General features: G+C 43.3%; 1 protein-coding gene across 1 annotated transcript in view; it reads right to left on the bottom strand.

The window, feature by feature from the left end:
* The window catches only part of prkdc (protein kinase, DNA-activated, catalytic subunit), a gene marked incomplete at its 5' end in the record, with an annotated part of 156,664 nt that overhangs the window by 31,617 nt on the left and 108,658 nt on the right, over nucleotides 1-16,389 (bottom strand). Inside the window, 18 exons of the mRNA XM_083654725.1 lie at nucleotides 257-431; nucleotides 533-695; nucleotides 850-952; nucleotides 3,061-3,169; nucleotides 4,697-4,921; nucleotides 5,101-5,289; nucleotides 6,402-6,540; nucleotides 7,363-7,574; nucleotides 8,277-8,456; nucleotides 9,011-9,142; nucleotides 9,307-9,422; nucleotides 10,292-10,495; nucleotides 11,292-11,463; nucleotides 11,989-12,199; nucleotides 12,683-12,781; nucleotides 13,584-13,757; nucleotides 14,080-14,229; nucleotides 14,889-15,013. Of these exons, the coding sequence (XP_083510851.1) occupies nucleotides 257-431; nucleotides 533-695; nucleotides 850-952; nucleotides 3,061-3,169; nucleotides 4,697-4,921; nucleotides 5,101-5,289; nucleotides 6,402-6,540; nucleotides 7,363-7,574; nucleotides 8,277-8,456; nucleotides 9,011-9,142; nucleotides 9,307-9,422; nucleotides 10,292-10,495; nucleotides 11,292-11,463; nucleotides 11,989-12,199; nucleotides 12,683-12,781; nucleotides 13,584-13,757; nucleotides 14,080-14,229; nucleotides 14,889-15,013 (2,878 nt within the window). The remainder of the gene's footprint in view (nucleotides 1-256; nucleotides 432-532; nucleotides 696-849; nucleotides 953-3,060; nucleotides 3,170-4,696; nucleotides 4,922-5,100; nucleotides 5,290-6,401; nucleotides 6,541-7,362; nucleotides 7,575-8,276; nucleotides 8,457-9,010; nucleotides 9,143-9,306; nucleotides 9,423-10,291; nucleotides 10,496-11,291; nucleotides 11,464-11,988; nucleotides 12,200-12,682; nucleotides 12,782-13,583; nucleotides 13,758-14,079; nucleotides 14,230-14,888; nucleotides 15,014-16,389) is intronic.

The following is a 16,389-nucleotide window of genomic DNA, read 5'->3' as shown; positions in this document are numbered from 1 at the left end:
TTTATACAGGCTCACAGATGACAATTAAAAAGAGAGAGAGCCTTGAATGTGTGATCACTTCTCAACTGTGCTGTTATTAAGTTATTTAAGTTAAAAAAAATCTATCTTGCACCCATGTCTATTTATGACTATTCTCCAAAACTTTCAAGGCCTTGATTTTCCTCCCTCAAATTCAAAAAATTTCAATGATTTCAAGGACCCACCAGAACCTTGCAAACAACAATATGTATCAGGGCCTTCTTTCTCCCCTGCTTACCCAGCAGTGGGATGGTCTTCATCATGGCAGTGATCTGCTCCACAGGCGCCTGGGTCAGGCTGCGTTTGTGGCTGTAGCGGCTGAAACAGTGGACCCACCGGAGGAACCAGCCTCTCTCCGTTTTGGCCTCTTTGTGAAGCTCCTTCAACAGCTTGGTGGCAACAGGGAAGTTACTCTGAAAACAGTCAACGGGTGCAACGTGACACTTCTGTGGCTACCAGGTTACGCCACAAAAAGGAGTCACTTGGTCAACTGATCAATGAGCCAGTAGTTCACCTGTTTCCACGCGCTATCAGCCATGCTTAGCTTCATGTTGAACTTGCAGTCATTTACTAATTTGTCGACGTCACCTGCTGGGTCTTCTGAACCGTCCACCTCCATACTGTCACCGGGGGCATTTCTCTTCAGCTTCTCCCTGATCTGGTCCAAGAAGAAACATCTGAACCAGAGAGAGAAATTGTGAGACTCCACTTTCTATCATATATTTTCCTCAACATAAAAAGTTGTTGTACAAGTGAAGCATATGTCCTCAAATCTGTATATAATGTCAATTGTCTCAATTGTTAAAAAGGTTCAAATGATATTGATCTCACCTAGATGTAATGATATCATCCCATACATTCACTGGATCCAGTTTGGCATCAGGGTACCGGTCAGTCCATAATCTGATGAGCTGCTTGAGGGAGGCCACCGATACTAATAAAACACAATACAAAATATTACATTCTGACACTTTGTTCTATTGAAGATAACTCAAGCCAGTTGTAAGTAAGGAAATTCTTCCAAAAGCGAGGGATGCGAGCGTCAAATTACGTCAATGTGTTGGGCGCGACCCCTGCATGACCCCACCACGTACCTGAAGATTTTTCTAGGAGCGTGACCTCTAAACATGGACACTTTCGAGCCACTGAGCCCTGAACACTGAGCTGTGTTTTCACCACATTTCTTGACCCATGTGGTAGGCTAAACTTTGATTTGCAACTGTTCGTTTTTAGTCATTTCAACAAGTAAATGTGTTGTGTTGAGAGCATGGTTGAGAGAGATTAAAAGCAGCACAGAGTAGGCTATCAGGGCTGAGAACTGAAACGGCTATTCAGTAAAAACAAGTTTGGTGATTCATTCATGTACTGATGTACGGTCGTTTGAGAGTGAAAGCGCACTCAGTACTGAACATAATAGCGTTTCATTGCGACTTTTCACGGGCTGTTCTCACGGGCTGTTCTCACTATTACCATTGTACAATGTAACATGCTGATCACTTGGCTGCCATTCTGAATATAAAATCATCTGCCCCAGCGCGAGGTCCGCACGTGACTTGCGGAGCTCCGCCTCGCGGAGCCTCGCTTGAGTATAATGAGCCCTTAAGTTTTCCCTAAGAAAAGAGAAACCACTCCAGTACTGTATTACTTGACCTTTCGGTTCGGTACTCTGCTGTCGCTACACATTAAGCCTTTAAAGCCAAAACTAGAACGACCGCAACGTGGACTTATGCCTCCGCCATTAGTTCATTCTTGAGTCCAAATCGCCATTTGAGGCAAATTGGAAGAAATTCCGTCAAGGCGCTCCTGTGATGTTGCGTTACAGAGCTTGGAAATTGGGTGTGTGTGGTCACAGTGACCTTGAACTTTGACCACCAAAATGTAATCAGTTCATCCTTGAGTCCAAGTGGACGCTTGAGGCAAATTCGAAGAAATTCCATCAATACATTCCTGAGATATCGCGTTAACAAGCTTGAAAATGGCATTCGAGAGGTCAGTGACCTTGACCTTTGATAACCAAAATGGAATCAGTTCATCCTTGCTTCCAAGTCGATGTTTGAGCCAAATCAGAAGAAATTCTATCAAGCCGTTCTTGAGATATCGCTTTAATGAACTTGGGAATGGCATTCGTGAGGTCACAGTGACCTTGACCTTTGACCACGAAAATCTAATCAGTTCATCCTTGAGTCCAAGTCGATGTTTGAGGCAAATTTGATGAAACTCCGTCAAGGCATTTCTGAGATGTTGCGCTAACAAGCTTGAAAATGGCGTTTGAGAGGTCACAGTGACCTTGGCCTTTGACCTTTGACCACCAAAATCTAATCAGTTCATCCTTGAGTCCAAGTCGATGTTTGAGGCAAATTTGATGAAATTCCGTCAAGGCATTCGTGAGATATCGCGTTAACAAGCTGGAAAATGGCGTTTGAGAGGTCACATTGAACTTGACCTTTGACCACCAAAATCGAATCAGTTCATCCTTGAGTCCAAGTCGATGTTTGAGACAAGTTTGATTAAATTCCGTCAAGGCATTCCTGAGATATCGCGTTAACAAGCTTGAAAATGGCGTTCGAGAGGTCACAGTGACCTTGACCTTTGACCACCAAAATCTAATCAGATCATCCTTGAGTCCAAGTCGATGTTTGAGACAAGTTTTATTAAATTCCGTCAAGGCGTTCCTCAGATATCGCGTTAACAAACATCGTACGGACGTACATCGTACGTACGGACGGACAACCCGGATCCATTATGCCTCCGGCCTGGCTATCGCCGGCGGAGGCATAAAAAGTAAATGACAGAGCAGTATTATTTGGACTTCTCTGTTGGGCATTTGCTCTAGCTTCCTCTATATTGGGAAATGTGATTTTGTTTTTGTATTTCTATCTGCATTAGGCCAGCATAAGGTGTGGTCGCTGATAGAGGTAAAAAAAAAAAGAAGTCCTAAATCACTTGATGGCTCCATAATTGTTCTTTTGATTTTGGAAGTGTTTTGAAGACAACTGTAGCGTACAACAGGTTCCCTTTTCAACACTTGATCTGCAGACTCACCCTCTCCTTTAATGAACTGCAGGAAGTCCTGGATCTCAGTCAAGGCCTGCACCGACTGCAGGATGGTCAGGCGACTCTGATTCAACAGAGTATCCACACTGGAGTAATTCTGTAATTAGATGGAGATGGAGGAGTGAGTGTGGTTGGCACAGTCAAAGCACAACTACAAATCTGCACATTCTGTACATATAGTATGTACATCTGTAAAGTTTTTAACTATGAACGTCTGCACATTCACTTTCTGTACATGTCTATGGTCTTTTGTAGAGCTGTTGCAGATTTTGCACATCCTGTATCCAAGCCTAAGTTATTATAGTTAACTAAAACTAAAACTAGGGGTGTGTGTGTGTGTGTGTGTGTGTGTGTGTGTGTGTGTGTGTGTGTGTGTGTGTGTGTGTGTGTGTGTGTGTGTGTGTGTGTGTGTGTGTGTGTGTGTGTGTGTGTTGGGAGGGGGGGTTGGGGGTGTTGGAGGTGGCATTTGAGTTGTGGAGAAAAAAATAGACTTAAAAAAAGAAGAAGAAATTGAACTGAAACGATATTGTGTACTTGCATAACTAGCTAAAATAAAATAGAAATACACAGAAAATGTCAATTTGGTCAAATTTGTCGACACAACAAGCATGAGGACGCATTGGGGCCAACTGGGGCCTGTACTACAATTCGAGATAAACAGATCCAGGGTCTGTTCCCTTGATCTGGATTGACTTAACCAGACAATCGCAATTGCGTTTAGCGGTGACACGACGGTTGTTATCATTTCGATATGTCATTCCTATCCAGCTCTGAGCTTGTACACATGAAAACGCTACAGAGCCAGACATGCCTATTTCTTCATACAGTCAATCCGTCTAAAAACGCCAAAGTGCAATAGTTAGCGGAAGTTTACTAGATGTCAAAATCAAAATCCTTGTTGGATATTAGTTTGTTACTCAAGGACTATCTAAAGTAAAGCCAGTCATGCCAGTCACTCGGAACCTTCTGGGCGAGAAGATTCTGAGATGGCGGCAGTAAACTACGGCGTGCTATTTATAGCGGGGACGCACACGTAGCCTCACGTCATGTACGTGACTTTGTTTGTATAAAAACTCACCTGCGCGGAGTGCGAGGTCATATTCACAGTGTATTAACTGCCACTAGCAGTCATCCAGGAATTCACAGAACCTCAGTTACATCTGTAACTTAATTAAATCTGAAGTTACCTTGCTAAGCCACTAAGCTTGTGTCGTGATGCAGGCCCCTGGTGTCAACTGCCTTCACAAAGTGTTGTGTTTGTAATAACTATTCTGAACTTCTTAAATCGTGCCCCTGACAAATACTCCCCATGTTATTAAAAATAATACTCCCCATGTTATTAAAAATAATAATAATAATAAAGGTAATAATAATAATAATAATAATAATAATAATAATAATAATACTGAAACGAATAAAAACTACACTACTAACTAACTAAACATTTTTAATTATACCATAAACAATTCAACTGAAAAGAGCAAAGCCACTCTGGAAACTAACTGAAACTAAACTGAATTGAAAACAAAATTTAAAATGAAATAAAAATATAAACTAATAAAAAAACACAAAACAATAATAACTCATCCAAGCTGTATAGAAGAAAGTGAAAAGCATTGGTCACCTGCATGAAGAGCTGCATGGCGTGGTTGGCGTAGTACTTGGCGCGGTCATAGTCCTCTTGCAGGATGTAGAGCAGGCTGAGCTCCTGGCTGTAGTGGCTCTCCAGGTGGTTCTTGCGCTCCTCCACCCTCATGGCCCGGTCCACGAAGCTGAGCAGAGCCTGGTCCCTCTCGCCCAGCTGCAGCTGCTTCAGCATGCTGCGGATCATGTGCTGCAGGTACATCTCCTGGCACCAGCAAAAGCCACACATTCAAATCAGGGTTCCTACACATTTTCAATTCAAGAATCCCATACAGTACTTTTTCCAGACCTTTTCCAAACTTTCCAGAACTGCATAGGAACCCTGTAAAACGAATTGAATTTGATTAAAATAACCATTGGAGGAGGTTGAGACATTTGTGCTACCTGGTAGATGGGCTGTGACCACATGTTCTCTAGGTTGGGCGGTGAGTTTTCGTCGATGTTGACAGTGGAGCAGTACTGCAGAGACTTCCACTCGGTCAGATGACTGTAGGCCTCCATGGCGGCCGTCTCCCAGAAGTCCTTCTCCGAGTCGGTGGGTTCCCCATCGCTCCAATCCTCCGTGTTCAGAGCCTGCAGGGTGGGAGACGGTCAGCACCTTCCTCAGCCTTGTGACCAACAGGCACATCTACCACTGCAGGCTTACACATACACTAAGGCCCAGACACATCAAACCAACGTCAAAGAACTACAGCAGTAACTACAGCAGTACTGTAGCAGCAACGAAGGCCAACTGTTGTCGGGGCCAAAAAGTTGCATTTGAACACACAGCAAAGACTGTAGCCAACGGTCCACTAGCACGTACGGTCTGCGGCTGCATGAGACCATGGACTGCGGATATGCAAACCAATGCTATGATACTGTACATACTTGAAACAAAGCAGCATTTGCATACCATTTTCACACCACTTTTGCTCACCGCCTAGACACTTTCGTAATAATGTATAGTACTTCTAATCGTGAATATGTCTGGTAAAAAGTTACAAATGGCACTGGCGTTGTCAGTCCTTGCTTGGTCTTTAGCTTGTGGAAGAAACCACACTGAATGGGTAATCTCATGCAGTGACAGGCTCAAGAGGCTTTCCTGAAGACCATGTCGCAGAAAATATCAGTGATTTCTCTCACTGACGGGCCGACGCCTATTCAACATGTAGAATCGGCCAGAAAAGCCTCCGATAAGACCAACTAGAGCCAACGGTGCGGGACACTCACCGACAGCCCGGTGTGTCTGAGGCTTTAGCATGGAGCACCGGGGACAATGATCTACCAGGGACAGATGGATGGCTTGGTTGTATGTTCTCATCACTTAAAATGTCCCCTTTATGTCCAACAGGGGTTGTACATAATCGTGATCTCCCGGTAGATCTCGGGCCATCAATAAGTAGATCGCCAAAGAAATCCAAAATGTATAATTTTTAATTTTTAATGCATAAATTAAATCCCACTCATGTATAGCTAACTCAGTATCTAACTACAGTATTTAACATGATAACATTATTGAATATGTTAAATAAATATAATATTGTTAAAATGTGCTAAATATGTACTTGGGGAGACAAGGGGAAAATAATTAGCTCGCGACTACTTTTAGTAGCTCTCATCCTAAAAACGTTTGGACACCCCTGATGTACAACATGGTCTGACCATCATCTTCTACTACATCATGGGAATGCCTGGTGACTTACCTCATTGTACAGCTTCACAGCCTCTGCAAAGTCGGTGTTTGCTTCAGCTTGGAGTGCTGTGCAGGTGATCGACTTTGTCCCAACTTTACCACCAAAGATACCACGCACAACATCGTAGTCCTCCAATGATCTGTAAAGCCTGGAGGAGAGAGGAGGCAAAGAGAGCATGGATATGGGTGGGTGAGGTACGTGACTGTGGCTCAGCAGGTCAAGGGGCATCCGATTAATTGTATGCAAATATACATTAAAACCGTATATACACTGAAATTAATTAAATTATTCCATGTCTCCATAGCTATATACAGTATCTGCAGCCCAGCTGTAGAGAACCTGAGTTTTGACATATTTAAGTAGGAATGCACCATATCGGCACGTCATCATTCTCGGACGATAAAGGCTTTAAAATGACATATCAGCATCGGTCCTAAACGAACATTTCTGGAAGGGCCGAGAAGATGATGGAACGGGCCGAGAAGATGATGCTTTAATTATGCCCAAATGCTCGATGCTTGAGTAGGATCATGAGTAGGATGAATCTTACAGCTTTGTTTGAAAGAACATTTTACATACCGGTAAATAAAAATATGGCATGTTTTACATAACCTAGGTTGAAGTAGTTTTCTTGTGTTACCTAATGAATGTGTACATTTTGAAAAGCATTGTATTTATGTCTGCATTTGCCAGTGGGTAAATGCTAAGAGCAGGCATAAATGTTAATTCCACTATAAGAGAGACTTGATGGTCTCTGTAATTAGGTGGGGGGGAAATGCACGCATATGGTATAGTATATTGGCAATCGGCCAAAAGAGTTGGAAAATCCCCCCCAAAAAAATCCAATATTGTGCATCCCTAATTCAGGATTGGGCAGTCACCCAAAACTTGAATATGGCTGCCTAGTGACATGTGGCGGACATGTGTATACATTGGTACGCCCCCATCAGTGGAAACAATGCTGTAATACTTTGCGAGGTGGATCCACTTCTCTGTGTCGGGGGGGACCTCCTTGCGTATTCGCATCCGCTTGGGGGGAGGCTCGTCCTGGCTGCCAGCGCCGTGAAGCAGGCCCTCTTCCAGCAGCAGGATGCCTGAGGGCTGCTGCAGACTCGCCAGGCAGCTGGAGCTGATGGCCGGGGAAGACAGCTGCAGCATCTCCGCATGCTGGTAGCTTATGTCCTGATCACACATGCAGCAAAATATTACACACTGCCCGGGAACAGTTTGGTCTCCACTCTATCACATCTAATGCAATGAATGTGTGAAGCAAGCTGGGGGAAACATTCTGCTATATTCGTGTAAAGTGACCTATTTAAACAATCCCATCATATTCTTTCCCTCTTTAATGCACTCTCTTTCTTTAATGATATTCCAGAAATTCCATGACTAACTTACTTTTCTTTTTCTTTTCGCCATGAATCTGTAGAACACATTTCATATATAGTACAAGGAAACTTGATGTGCTTTTCCATAAATACAATAACTACTGTACTATTGCTACTTGGCATGTAATTAAAACATGCATAGAGAGAAAGTATATACCGTACACATATCACCTAGGCCTAAGGGAGAACCCTCCCCCTAGAACATTCACGGACGAATGCACGAATGCGTGTGTGTGTGCGCGCACACACACACACGCAGGTTTGATAATAGTAGACCTAAGAAAAAAACACCTGATGTGCCAACTGTTTTTTCCCCCTCTTTTCCAGATTTGTATTTTTATCTATTTTTAAGTGCATCTCAAAACTGCTTGTTTAACAACTATCTTTGACTATAGTATGAAAAAAGAAAAGGTTTAGTTGACAGGAAAATGAGTCAGGAACATTCCTAATAGCTGGATGTTTGTTGTTAAATGAAGATGGTTGTTGCGGGTCAGACCTGCACACATGCCACAAAGGGAGGGAAGTAGAGCGTGCTCTTGCTCAGGAATGTGTTCATGTCCCTGCGGAGCTCCTGTTTCATCCTCTGGCTCTCCCCGGCCGCGCGGCCAACTTCCATCTCTCGCAGGATGCCGGCAAACAGGGAGCTGAACAGCTGCTTGGCCAGAATCGGGTCTCTCTGGGACGGGTACACGCACGCGCGCGCGCGCACACACACACACACACACACACACACACACACACACACACACACACACACGTTACATAAAAGTCCTTGTTGTCCAGTCCCCCTTACCTGGCTGCCTAGGTGTGAAAAGCTTCTCCAACTTTGAGGGCCGTTATCTCTGAATGTGGCTTTTAGGAGTGTGAACATTCAAATAAGCATATCTCCTTCATTCTTTTCAGATTACAATGTGTGACACATCATTTGAAAGTTTACAATCTGCACTTTCATAATCTGTAAAAAACTGAAAAATGACCTCCGCCTACATGTGGGTTGAAATACCAGCAGCTGTCACAGAAAAAAAAAAAAAATCTTGCACAAAATATAAATTCTTGCACTTTCAATGACCCGTCTATAGAGTACCACAGGGATGACATATTTTTGTAGGCCAACCCAGAAGTCAGTGCACAGGCACTGGATTTTCACATTTTTGCATATGGGGATTTGGCTCCTTTGGGAACCCTGCTCGACTGAACCCCAGGGGGAAATAATAGCAATGGCAGTCTAACCTGTGCTAGGGCTTGCAGAGGGGCGATGAGGCTGCTGTGTGGGATCTGGATGTCGGGAAAGTCTCCCACTCTGTAGCTGCGGTACAGAGTCACCTGACCCTCCCTCCGCAGCCTCTGCTTATCTTTGTCATCCTGTGGGACACCCGACAAAATCAGCCATGGTTAAGAACACAGTGGCAGGTTGGCTGTCGATTGATTGACAGTGATCAATCCCAAACGTTTCTGTGCAGCATTCCAACGCCGCAAAATAAAATTTAAGTGAACTATCCATTTCACTGATATGTCAAAATTGTTACCTTTCTCTGCCTCTGTTGGTCGATCTCTTTTCGTGCAAAATTCAAGCTGACTTTCTCCTGATCTTTGAGGAATCGGCGCCTTAACCTCAGGATGTCCGCGCGCCGCTCGCTTTCTGCTGTTGGTGTACAGATACAAATGATAGTTCACTACCAGATTACTAGCAGTTTATTAACTCGATATTTCTAGCTTCTATATAAGGCCGTATTTAGATGACAACGGTCTCTGCATAAAACAGCAAACTTTGGTGCGGCTTATCCTTTCGATCCGCATTCATACGACAGCATTGTGATAACGATCCTCGTGCAGATGGATCTGCAAAAAATGATTGAAAACACTGTAGTATGCATGCCATCCCAGTAGGAAGCGGTGTATGAAACTCAACAACACCACGCACCTGCGTACAAATGCTTCCTTGTACAGTGCGGGACTACAAATAAACATGGCGAAAGCACCCTCAAAAACTGATAATTTTGTCTGGACAGAGTACACGATGATGGTGCAGCAAATCTACACTTTGCTGGAGGAGCATGAATGAATTCATCGGTCTGCAGCAGCACAAACACAGCTTGATGGGCCGCCATTGTTTTTGTCGTTGTTCTATTCCTGCATGCTTAGGCAGAAAACATATTAGCCATGTGTAAATTGGGTCTGTGTCGTTGCAGTTTTCACAAGAATTACGTATTACCAGTTTACACGGCGACGGTAAGGGTGGCATTTTAAAAAGATTCCACTCTGGAAAAGCTTGCGTTTTAAGGCCTCCAAAACACCGTTGCCATGTGAATGACAGGCCAAAACGCAACAAAATTGCCATTGCCGTCTAAACGGCGCCGAAATGTACAAAGTGGGATTGCAGCTGTGGTTTACGGAAAACTTTGCATAGAAACACATTGATCCGAACAGTGGTTGCAGTCAGTAGGAGCTAAAACAATATATGCATGTGAAATATCTAATTAAAGAGTTGGGTGTGTTTTTTTAGAGACTGACCTCTACTGCGACTGTCCACCTCGTCGGTCGGCGCGGTGAGCCGCCTGACGCCAAAGCTTTCTCCTGTGGGCCTCCCCGACGCGGCCTGCCTCTCTGCTCTCTTACCAAAAACCAACAAGGAAGACTTGGATTCAGAGTCCAGTGTGTAGTCCGCTAGCGTGTCCACACTGCTGCCCGTCAGCCAGTTATACGCCGTACGACGACCTGAGGATTATAAGATCACAGTTGTTCGAGTGACATCACTGATGACATCACAACTGCCTGATGACATCACAGTCAAGCAATTGTTGACATCACTTCCGTCACAAAATCTTGACCGCCCTTCAACATACTGGACACCGACCTCCACTTAGCCAATTTTAGTGACATCACAGTTGCGCAAATCACAGTTGTGCAACTGTGCCATCGTGTAACTGTGCGCTAAGAGCTGAGCTCTTCAATTATGCGCCATTGTGCAATTGTGTGCCTTCGGCCCTTCAATCACAGTTGCTCGAGTGACATCACTGATGACATCACAACTGCCTGAGTGACATCACATTTGAGCAATTGTGCACCGCGCCAGTGACATTACTGATGACATCACAACTGCTCGAGTGAGCAACACTGGCGAAACCAATGAAGTCATCAAAACTTAAAATATTTAGTTTTTTGATGACTCTGTAGTGGTGGAACCTTGGCTTCCTGTCAAAAATTTCTATTGTCATCTTTGTGCATGACAAGTACTTTTTCAGTTGACCTCAACTGACTTCAACTGCAAGCATATGAAAGCTACATTGTGATATTATGTGCTGTAGTGTTTTCCTGCATCTCTCATGAAAGTACTGACACCATGGATTGGTACGTGCTGTTTATTAAAGTACTGACATCACATCATGGATCGGTACCTGCTGTTTATTAAAATACTGACACCATGGACCGGTACCTGCTGTTTATTAAATACTGACATCATGGATCGGTACCTGCTGTTTGGGTGTAAAGTACTGACACCATGGATCGGTACCTGCTGTTTGGGTTTGAGTGAACTCTAGAGTCTGAGTGGCCCGCAGCTGTCCCTTTGCGGCCCCTGTCTGGGTCGCCGCCAGGCTCTCTGGGCCCTGAGAGCTTTGGGTCTCGACAAACATGGGCGTCATCACTGTGCTCCTGAGGCGCCAGTTGGAATCAATCACGTAGTCCTGCACAGTGGATTTTTTTTATTGTGCAAGCATTAACAGTACAAATAAGTCAAAGACATAAACAAAACAGACTTATACAAAACAAATTAACAACAGACAACAACAAAAGCAGAGACAGGGTGGGGTGGTTGGGCAGACGACATGCAGCCATTGGGGGGGAGATTCTTATAAAGGTGCGAGAGGTAAGCGAATACAATGTGTTTCTATTATTTACGTTTACGTTCGTATGAATATGCTAGTGGACGTAGTAGTGTGTCAGGATATGTATGTGTACAGTATGTGTAGAGGGGTATGTGTGGGGATGCATGGATGGGGCGTGTTGCTTAGTTGGGAGTGGGTTGGGTGGGGGTGAGGAAGGGCAGAAACGGGGGAGGGGGGGATACAGTGCCTGCCGGCCTCCCCAGTCCCGAACCCCGACCAGAAGTGAAAATTTAATTAGGATGACGGGTTGAACTCGTTCCGACAGGTTAAACAGTTTATGAGAGAAATAAAAATCTGAAACTTGACGTTCTTTTTTCAGCTGACCTGGAAGGTGCACTCGGACAGTGGGTACTCAAACATGTTGCGTGTGAAGTCTGGACTCTGGCTGGTCATCTCCAGCAGCAGGTTGGTAGCCAGGCTTAAGAAATGCCTCTCGATGTGACAGGAGTACAGAGAGCGAAGCACCATGAGCATGCGCTCCAGGGTGGCCCTGGGGAGACGCTTCTCCTGACTCCAGAAGTTATGGACATAAAGCCTGAGAGACGCAAATACACAAAGCCAGTCCATAAAGTCAGTCCATCTTTTTATAGGCGGAGCATTTTGTATCAGTACATAATTACATATACATAATTACATTATATATAATTCATACATGTTATGTAATTCAATTCCCTTCACAGCATAAGGCATATCCTATAATACAAAGACAAGTACATGAAAAGCCAAGTTATTATATGGAAGAAATAAATTTCAAAGGTTAAAGTGAAATATAGATCTAAATAAAATATATTTAATAGAATCACATTTTATAATAATAATAAATAATAATAATAATTAATAATAATAATCACAGCACACATCCTCTGCTCAAATTTAGTGCTTTTCAGATTTTAGATATTCTTTGTATTTCTCTAGTAAGTTAATTAACTAATAATAAGGAAGTTCTTGTAATATCTACTGATGAATAAAACAGAGTCTAAAGTAGCAGTAGGGAATAGAAAAACCTGCAGGTACTTACTGCAGGCCTTGGTTTTCTTCAGTCAGTCCCTGAAGGAGGGCTTCCTTGGCTGCATTCAAAACCTCTGCAGAGGTGCTGTCAGCTATGCTCTCTGCATCACTGGGGGGGCGAAGAGTTAAAAGTTTGAAGTCTTTACCTTATGGAAATACATTTTGTAGGACCAGTTGCATTGTCTGCTAGTTTTTTATTTTTGGCATTTGTGGTGTCCACTATTGGTTGATTGTACAAATTATGCAGTGAGCCTTTGGACCAATCAGTTAATTAATGAAAAAGTCTAAGGGGTATATGGTGTCTAAGTCAAATTTCTCATTTGTAATCTAAAGTGAAAGTGAAAGTGAATCTTGAATCTTGAATAGTAGGGATGCTTGCTCACGATATGATTCAATATGTGCTAGAAACTAGCAATGACAATGCTTGCCCTTGCACCAGGCGTAAGATAGGGACCATGATCTCCTGGCGGATATAATAATAATTAAACATTTTAAAATCAAGGACATTTCTCTGGCATTTCTACTTTTTTACTGTATCAAAAACGTACCGAACCGTGACACCCCACTCTGTTGTATCAAACTGAACAGTGAATTTTGTGAACCGTTAAACAGCCTTAATCGCAATATATTGAAATGTGATATATTGTCCCATCCCTAGTGTACACTGATGGTCCTGGAGGATGTAGACCAATCCAAAGTCAGGGGAGAAAATATTGATATTTCATGGGGTAATTAATAAAAACTATTTCATGTTGACATAAACCCTGTATATATTATGACAAACCAATGGGAAACACTTGTCGGGTTTCCATCCACCTGTTTTTATGCTAAATTAAAATTTGCGATACCTTTGGATGGAAACCCAACTACTGGGTTGTTTGAGAAAGGCAGCCAATAAAGCTGGGGCTCACCTGTAGTTGTCCTGGATCCACATAAGGATGTGGTACATCCTCTCTCTGCAGACTGGAGAGGGATGGGCGGTGAAGGCCGTCACAGCTCCCAGCACCTCCTGCAGCTGACCAGGAGTCAGCAGGGCCAGGATTCTGTGCACAATATCCAGACACGCTCTCTGCCTTGCTTCATCCCTGGGTGCAAGGAGGGAACAATGTGTAGAACACAAATAAAGGTTCTATAGCAACTTATGTATTCTTTACAGTATGTAAATATAATAATGCTTATAAGCTAAGAGGAAAATGTCCGACAGTACATCTCCAAGTTCTGTTGATTTCCAGTTAGGCTTGCTCAGTAGAGGCTGCTAGAGGCTCCCAGTCTTTTCATTAATGGTCTCATTTGTTTTCAGTAATTATAGTAATGTCTTAAAATTAATGTGGTACTGACTTCTTGATGCTAAAATGATACATGTAGCACATGTCAATGGAAAAGCAGAAGAGTGCGGTTCGGGCTAACCTGTGGCCCAACATCTGAAGGAAGCCTTTGGTCTTGAGCTGCAGAAAGATGTCTGGGATAACGTCCGCCCGGCTCAGTACACACTCCAGACAATGAGTCTTTAATACGCCATGTAGCTTTGGCAGAAGGAAGAACACAGAATTGACAAACCTGAAAAACAAAAACAAAGATGCAAACAGATTTTACATTTTTTACAGAACAATAAACAAACAAGACAAACAAGCAGGAAAACACAGAAAAACAAAAAACAAAAACAAACAAAAAACAAACACATCTTTGACAATTAGTATTGTAACATGGTGCTACCCAGATTTTACATTTTGATGACATTACCAAAAGTTCAATTCTTGGTTCTGACTCTGTATCCCTGTACTGTTTTACTTGAACTAGCAGTGTACATCATTATCAGACTGGGAGTACTTGTTGAGGTCATTTGGTCCCCTCCTGGATTAAGAGCAAACTTCCAAAGATTAATGGTTATTTACAGGGAAATTCTTAACCAATTCAACTCACAGGTATACAACATAAATAGACCCCAAATAATCAAAATCGGACTAATCATCTCTGAGATACCACTTTACAGTTACAAATGTTGACCTTTAATCATAGCGCCTTCACCATACCGATTGGTGTAATATTATTTAAGCACAGTGAGTGCCAAGATGCCTCATCCCTTCAAAGCTTGTCAAAATCAGAGCAGTGAGGTATCATGTTTGACAGATGGACACAGCCTGAGGTATCATGTTTTACAGACAGACACAGCCTGATTCCAAGTAACAAACAAACAAACAGCAGACCTAAAAACTCACCGGTCCATAAATGGCGGAAAGTGCTTGGATACTTTGCTCAAGCAGATAATGAACTTGTCATCCATGTCTCTTTTCTTCAGCTCTGCTATCTTATTGGCAGTAAGATTGAGCAGTGTCTGAGGATGCTGGGAAAAAAGCATGATGGATTCAGAGCAGTGGGGGGGAAATCCCCCCTTTCTTATGTGAGATCTATTCTTTAAAGCCCCTGGAAACTAAAAATAATGTGTTTTGAGTTTGTCACACCACAGAAAAATGTGTTAATGACCACCCAGCCAAATTTAAATGATACAAAATTCAAAATCATGAAAAACTAAGCAGTTTTCTCTGGTCTGTGCTGCATACCTGGATACATTCTGATGCATTTTTGGGGCCGGTGTGCAGCATGCACAGCAGGGCCCTTACATTCCACTCAGTCGCCGCATTTGAGCACGGATCCAGGGCGAGGTAATGTCTTTCCACTTTCCAGTCCGGTAGGTGGCGGTAATGCACCTCTGGCTAATATTGTGGCTAGCTCGTTACAAGGAGGACATTAAAGTTGAGAGCCTGTGTTCCAGTTCACTTGAAGGCAACACATCGTTGCCTTGAACCAATGGTGACTGGTGAAAAGTGAAAAAAAGCTCTCTCTGACTCTGTCTGCTTCATGCGTGGGCGTGCCGTCTTTCCCCCCTTCCCTCTCTGCTCGCTCTATGGCCAGTCCTTCAGTCCTCACTGCAGCACCCCGACACACAGGACAGACACAGCGAAAATGGCAGCGGCTTCGTCTTGCAAGCCGCCCAACGCTTGTAGAAAAAGCAGATGCACGAAGCGAAATATGGAAATATTTTGTATACGTTGCCGACAGCGAAGGCAAGCCCGTGGACACATCGAAACCAGTGTGTAAAAGGTGCTTCAACGCGACTCAAGCGAAAGGCTCAAACACATCGAACCTGGCTAAACATCTTGCAGACAGGCACCCCGACCTGTTCAAAGAGTTTAAAGACCGACAGGTTAGCGAACGTGAACGATAAACATACATGCCCTCAAATAAGTCCAACGAGTATTGTGTGACAAGCGAACTTGTTTCAGTGAAAAAGTTCGCTTGTCACAATAGCCTACTCGTTTACAGTGAAACACGAGGCAATGTGCTGGAGCACAGATCTCTGCCAAAGGAGCAAGTCATGACATGTAACGTTTAGGGGAGGGGACATCAGATGACTGCATACCATGTACAATATTAAACAACACTATGGCCCTCAATGCCAGTGTTATTAAAGCTTTTACATGGTAAGCAGTCATCTGATCTCACCTATCCTAATATTTACAATAATCCCAATTATTAATGATATACAAATTCATTGTAAAAAACACCTAGCCTACACGTATGGGGGGCTGGGAATACACCACATAATAAGCCTACATTTCAATAGCCTACATAACCATAAATTTAACCAGATTTAACCATAAATCTGGCACTTACATTACGTCATTTGGCAGACGTTTTTATCCAAAGCGACTTACAATA

Source organism: Poromitra crassiceps, assembly GCF_964638095.1.
Source record: "Poromitra crassiceps genome assembly, chromosome: 2".
Classification (NCBI taxonomy): Eukaryota; Metazoa; Chordata; class Actinopteri; order Beryciformes; family Melamphaidae; genus Poromitra; species Poromitra crassiceps.
This window is presented reverse-complemented; position numbering and strand designations above follow the sequence as displayed.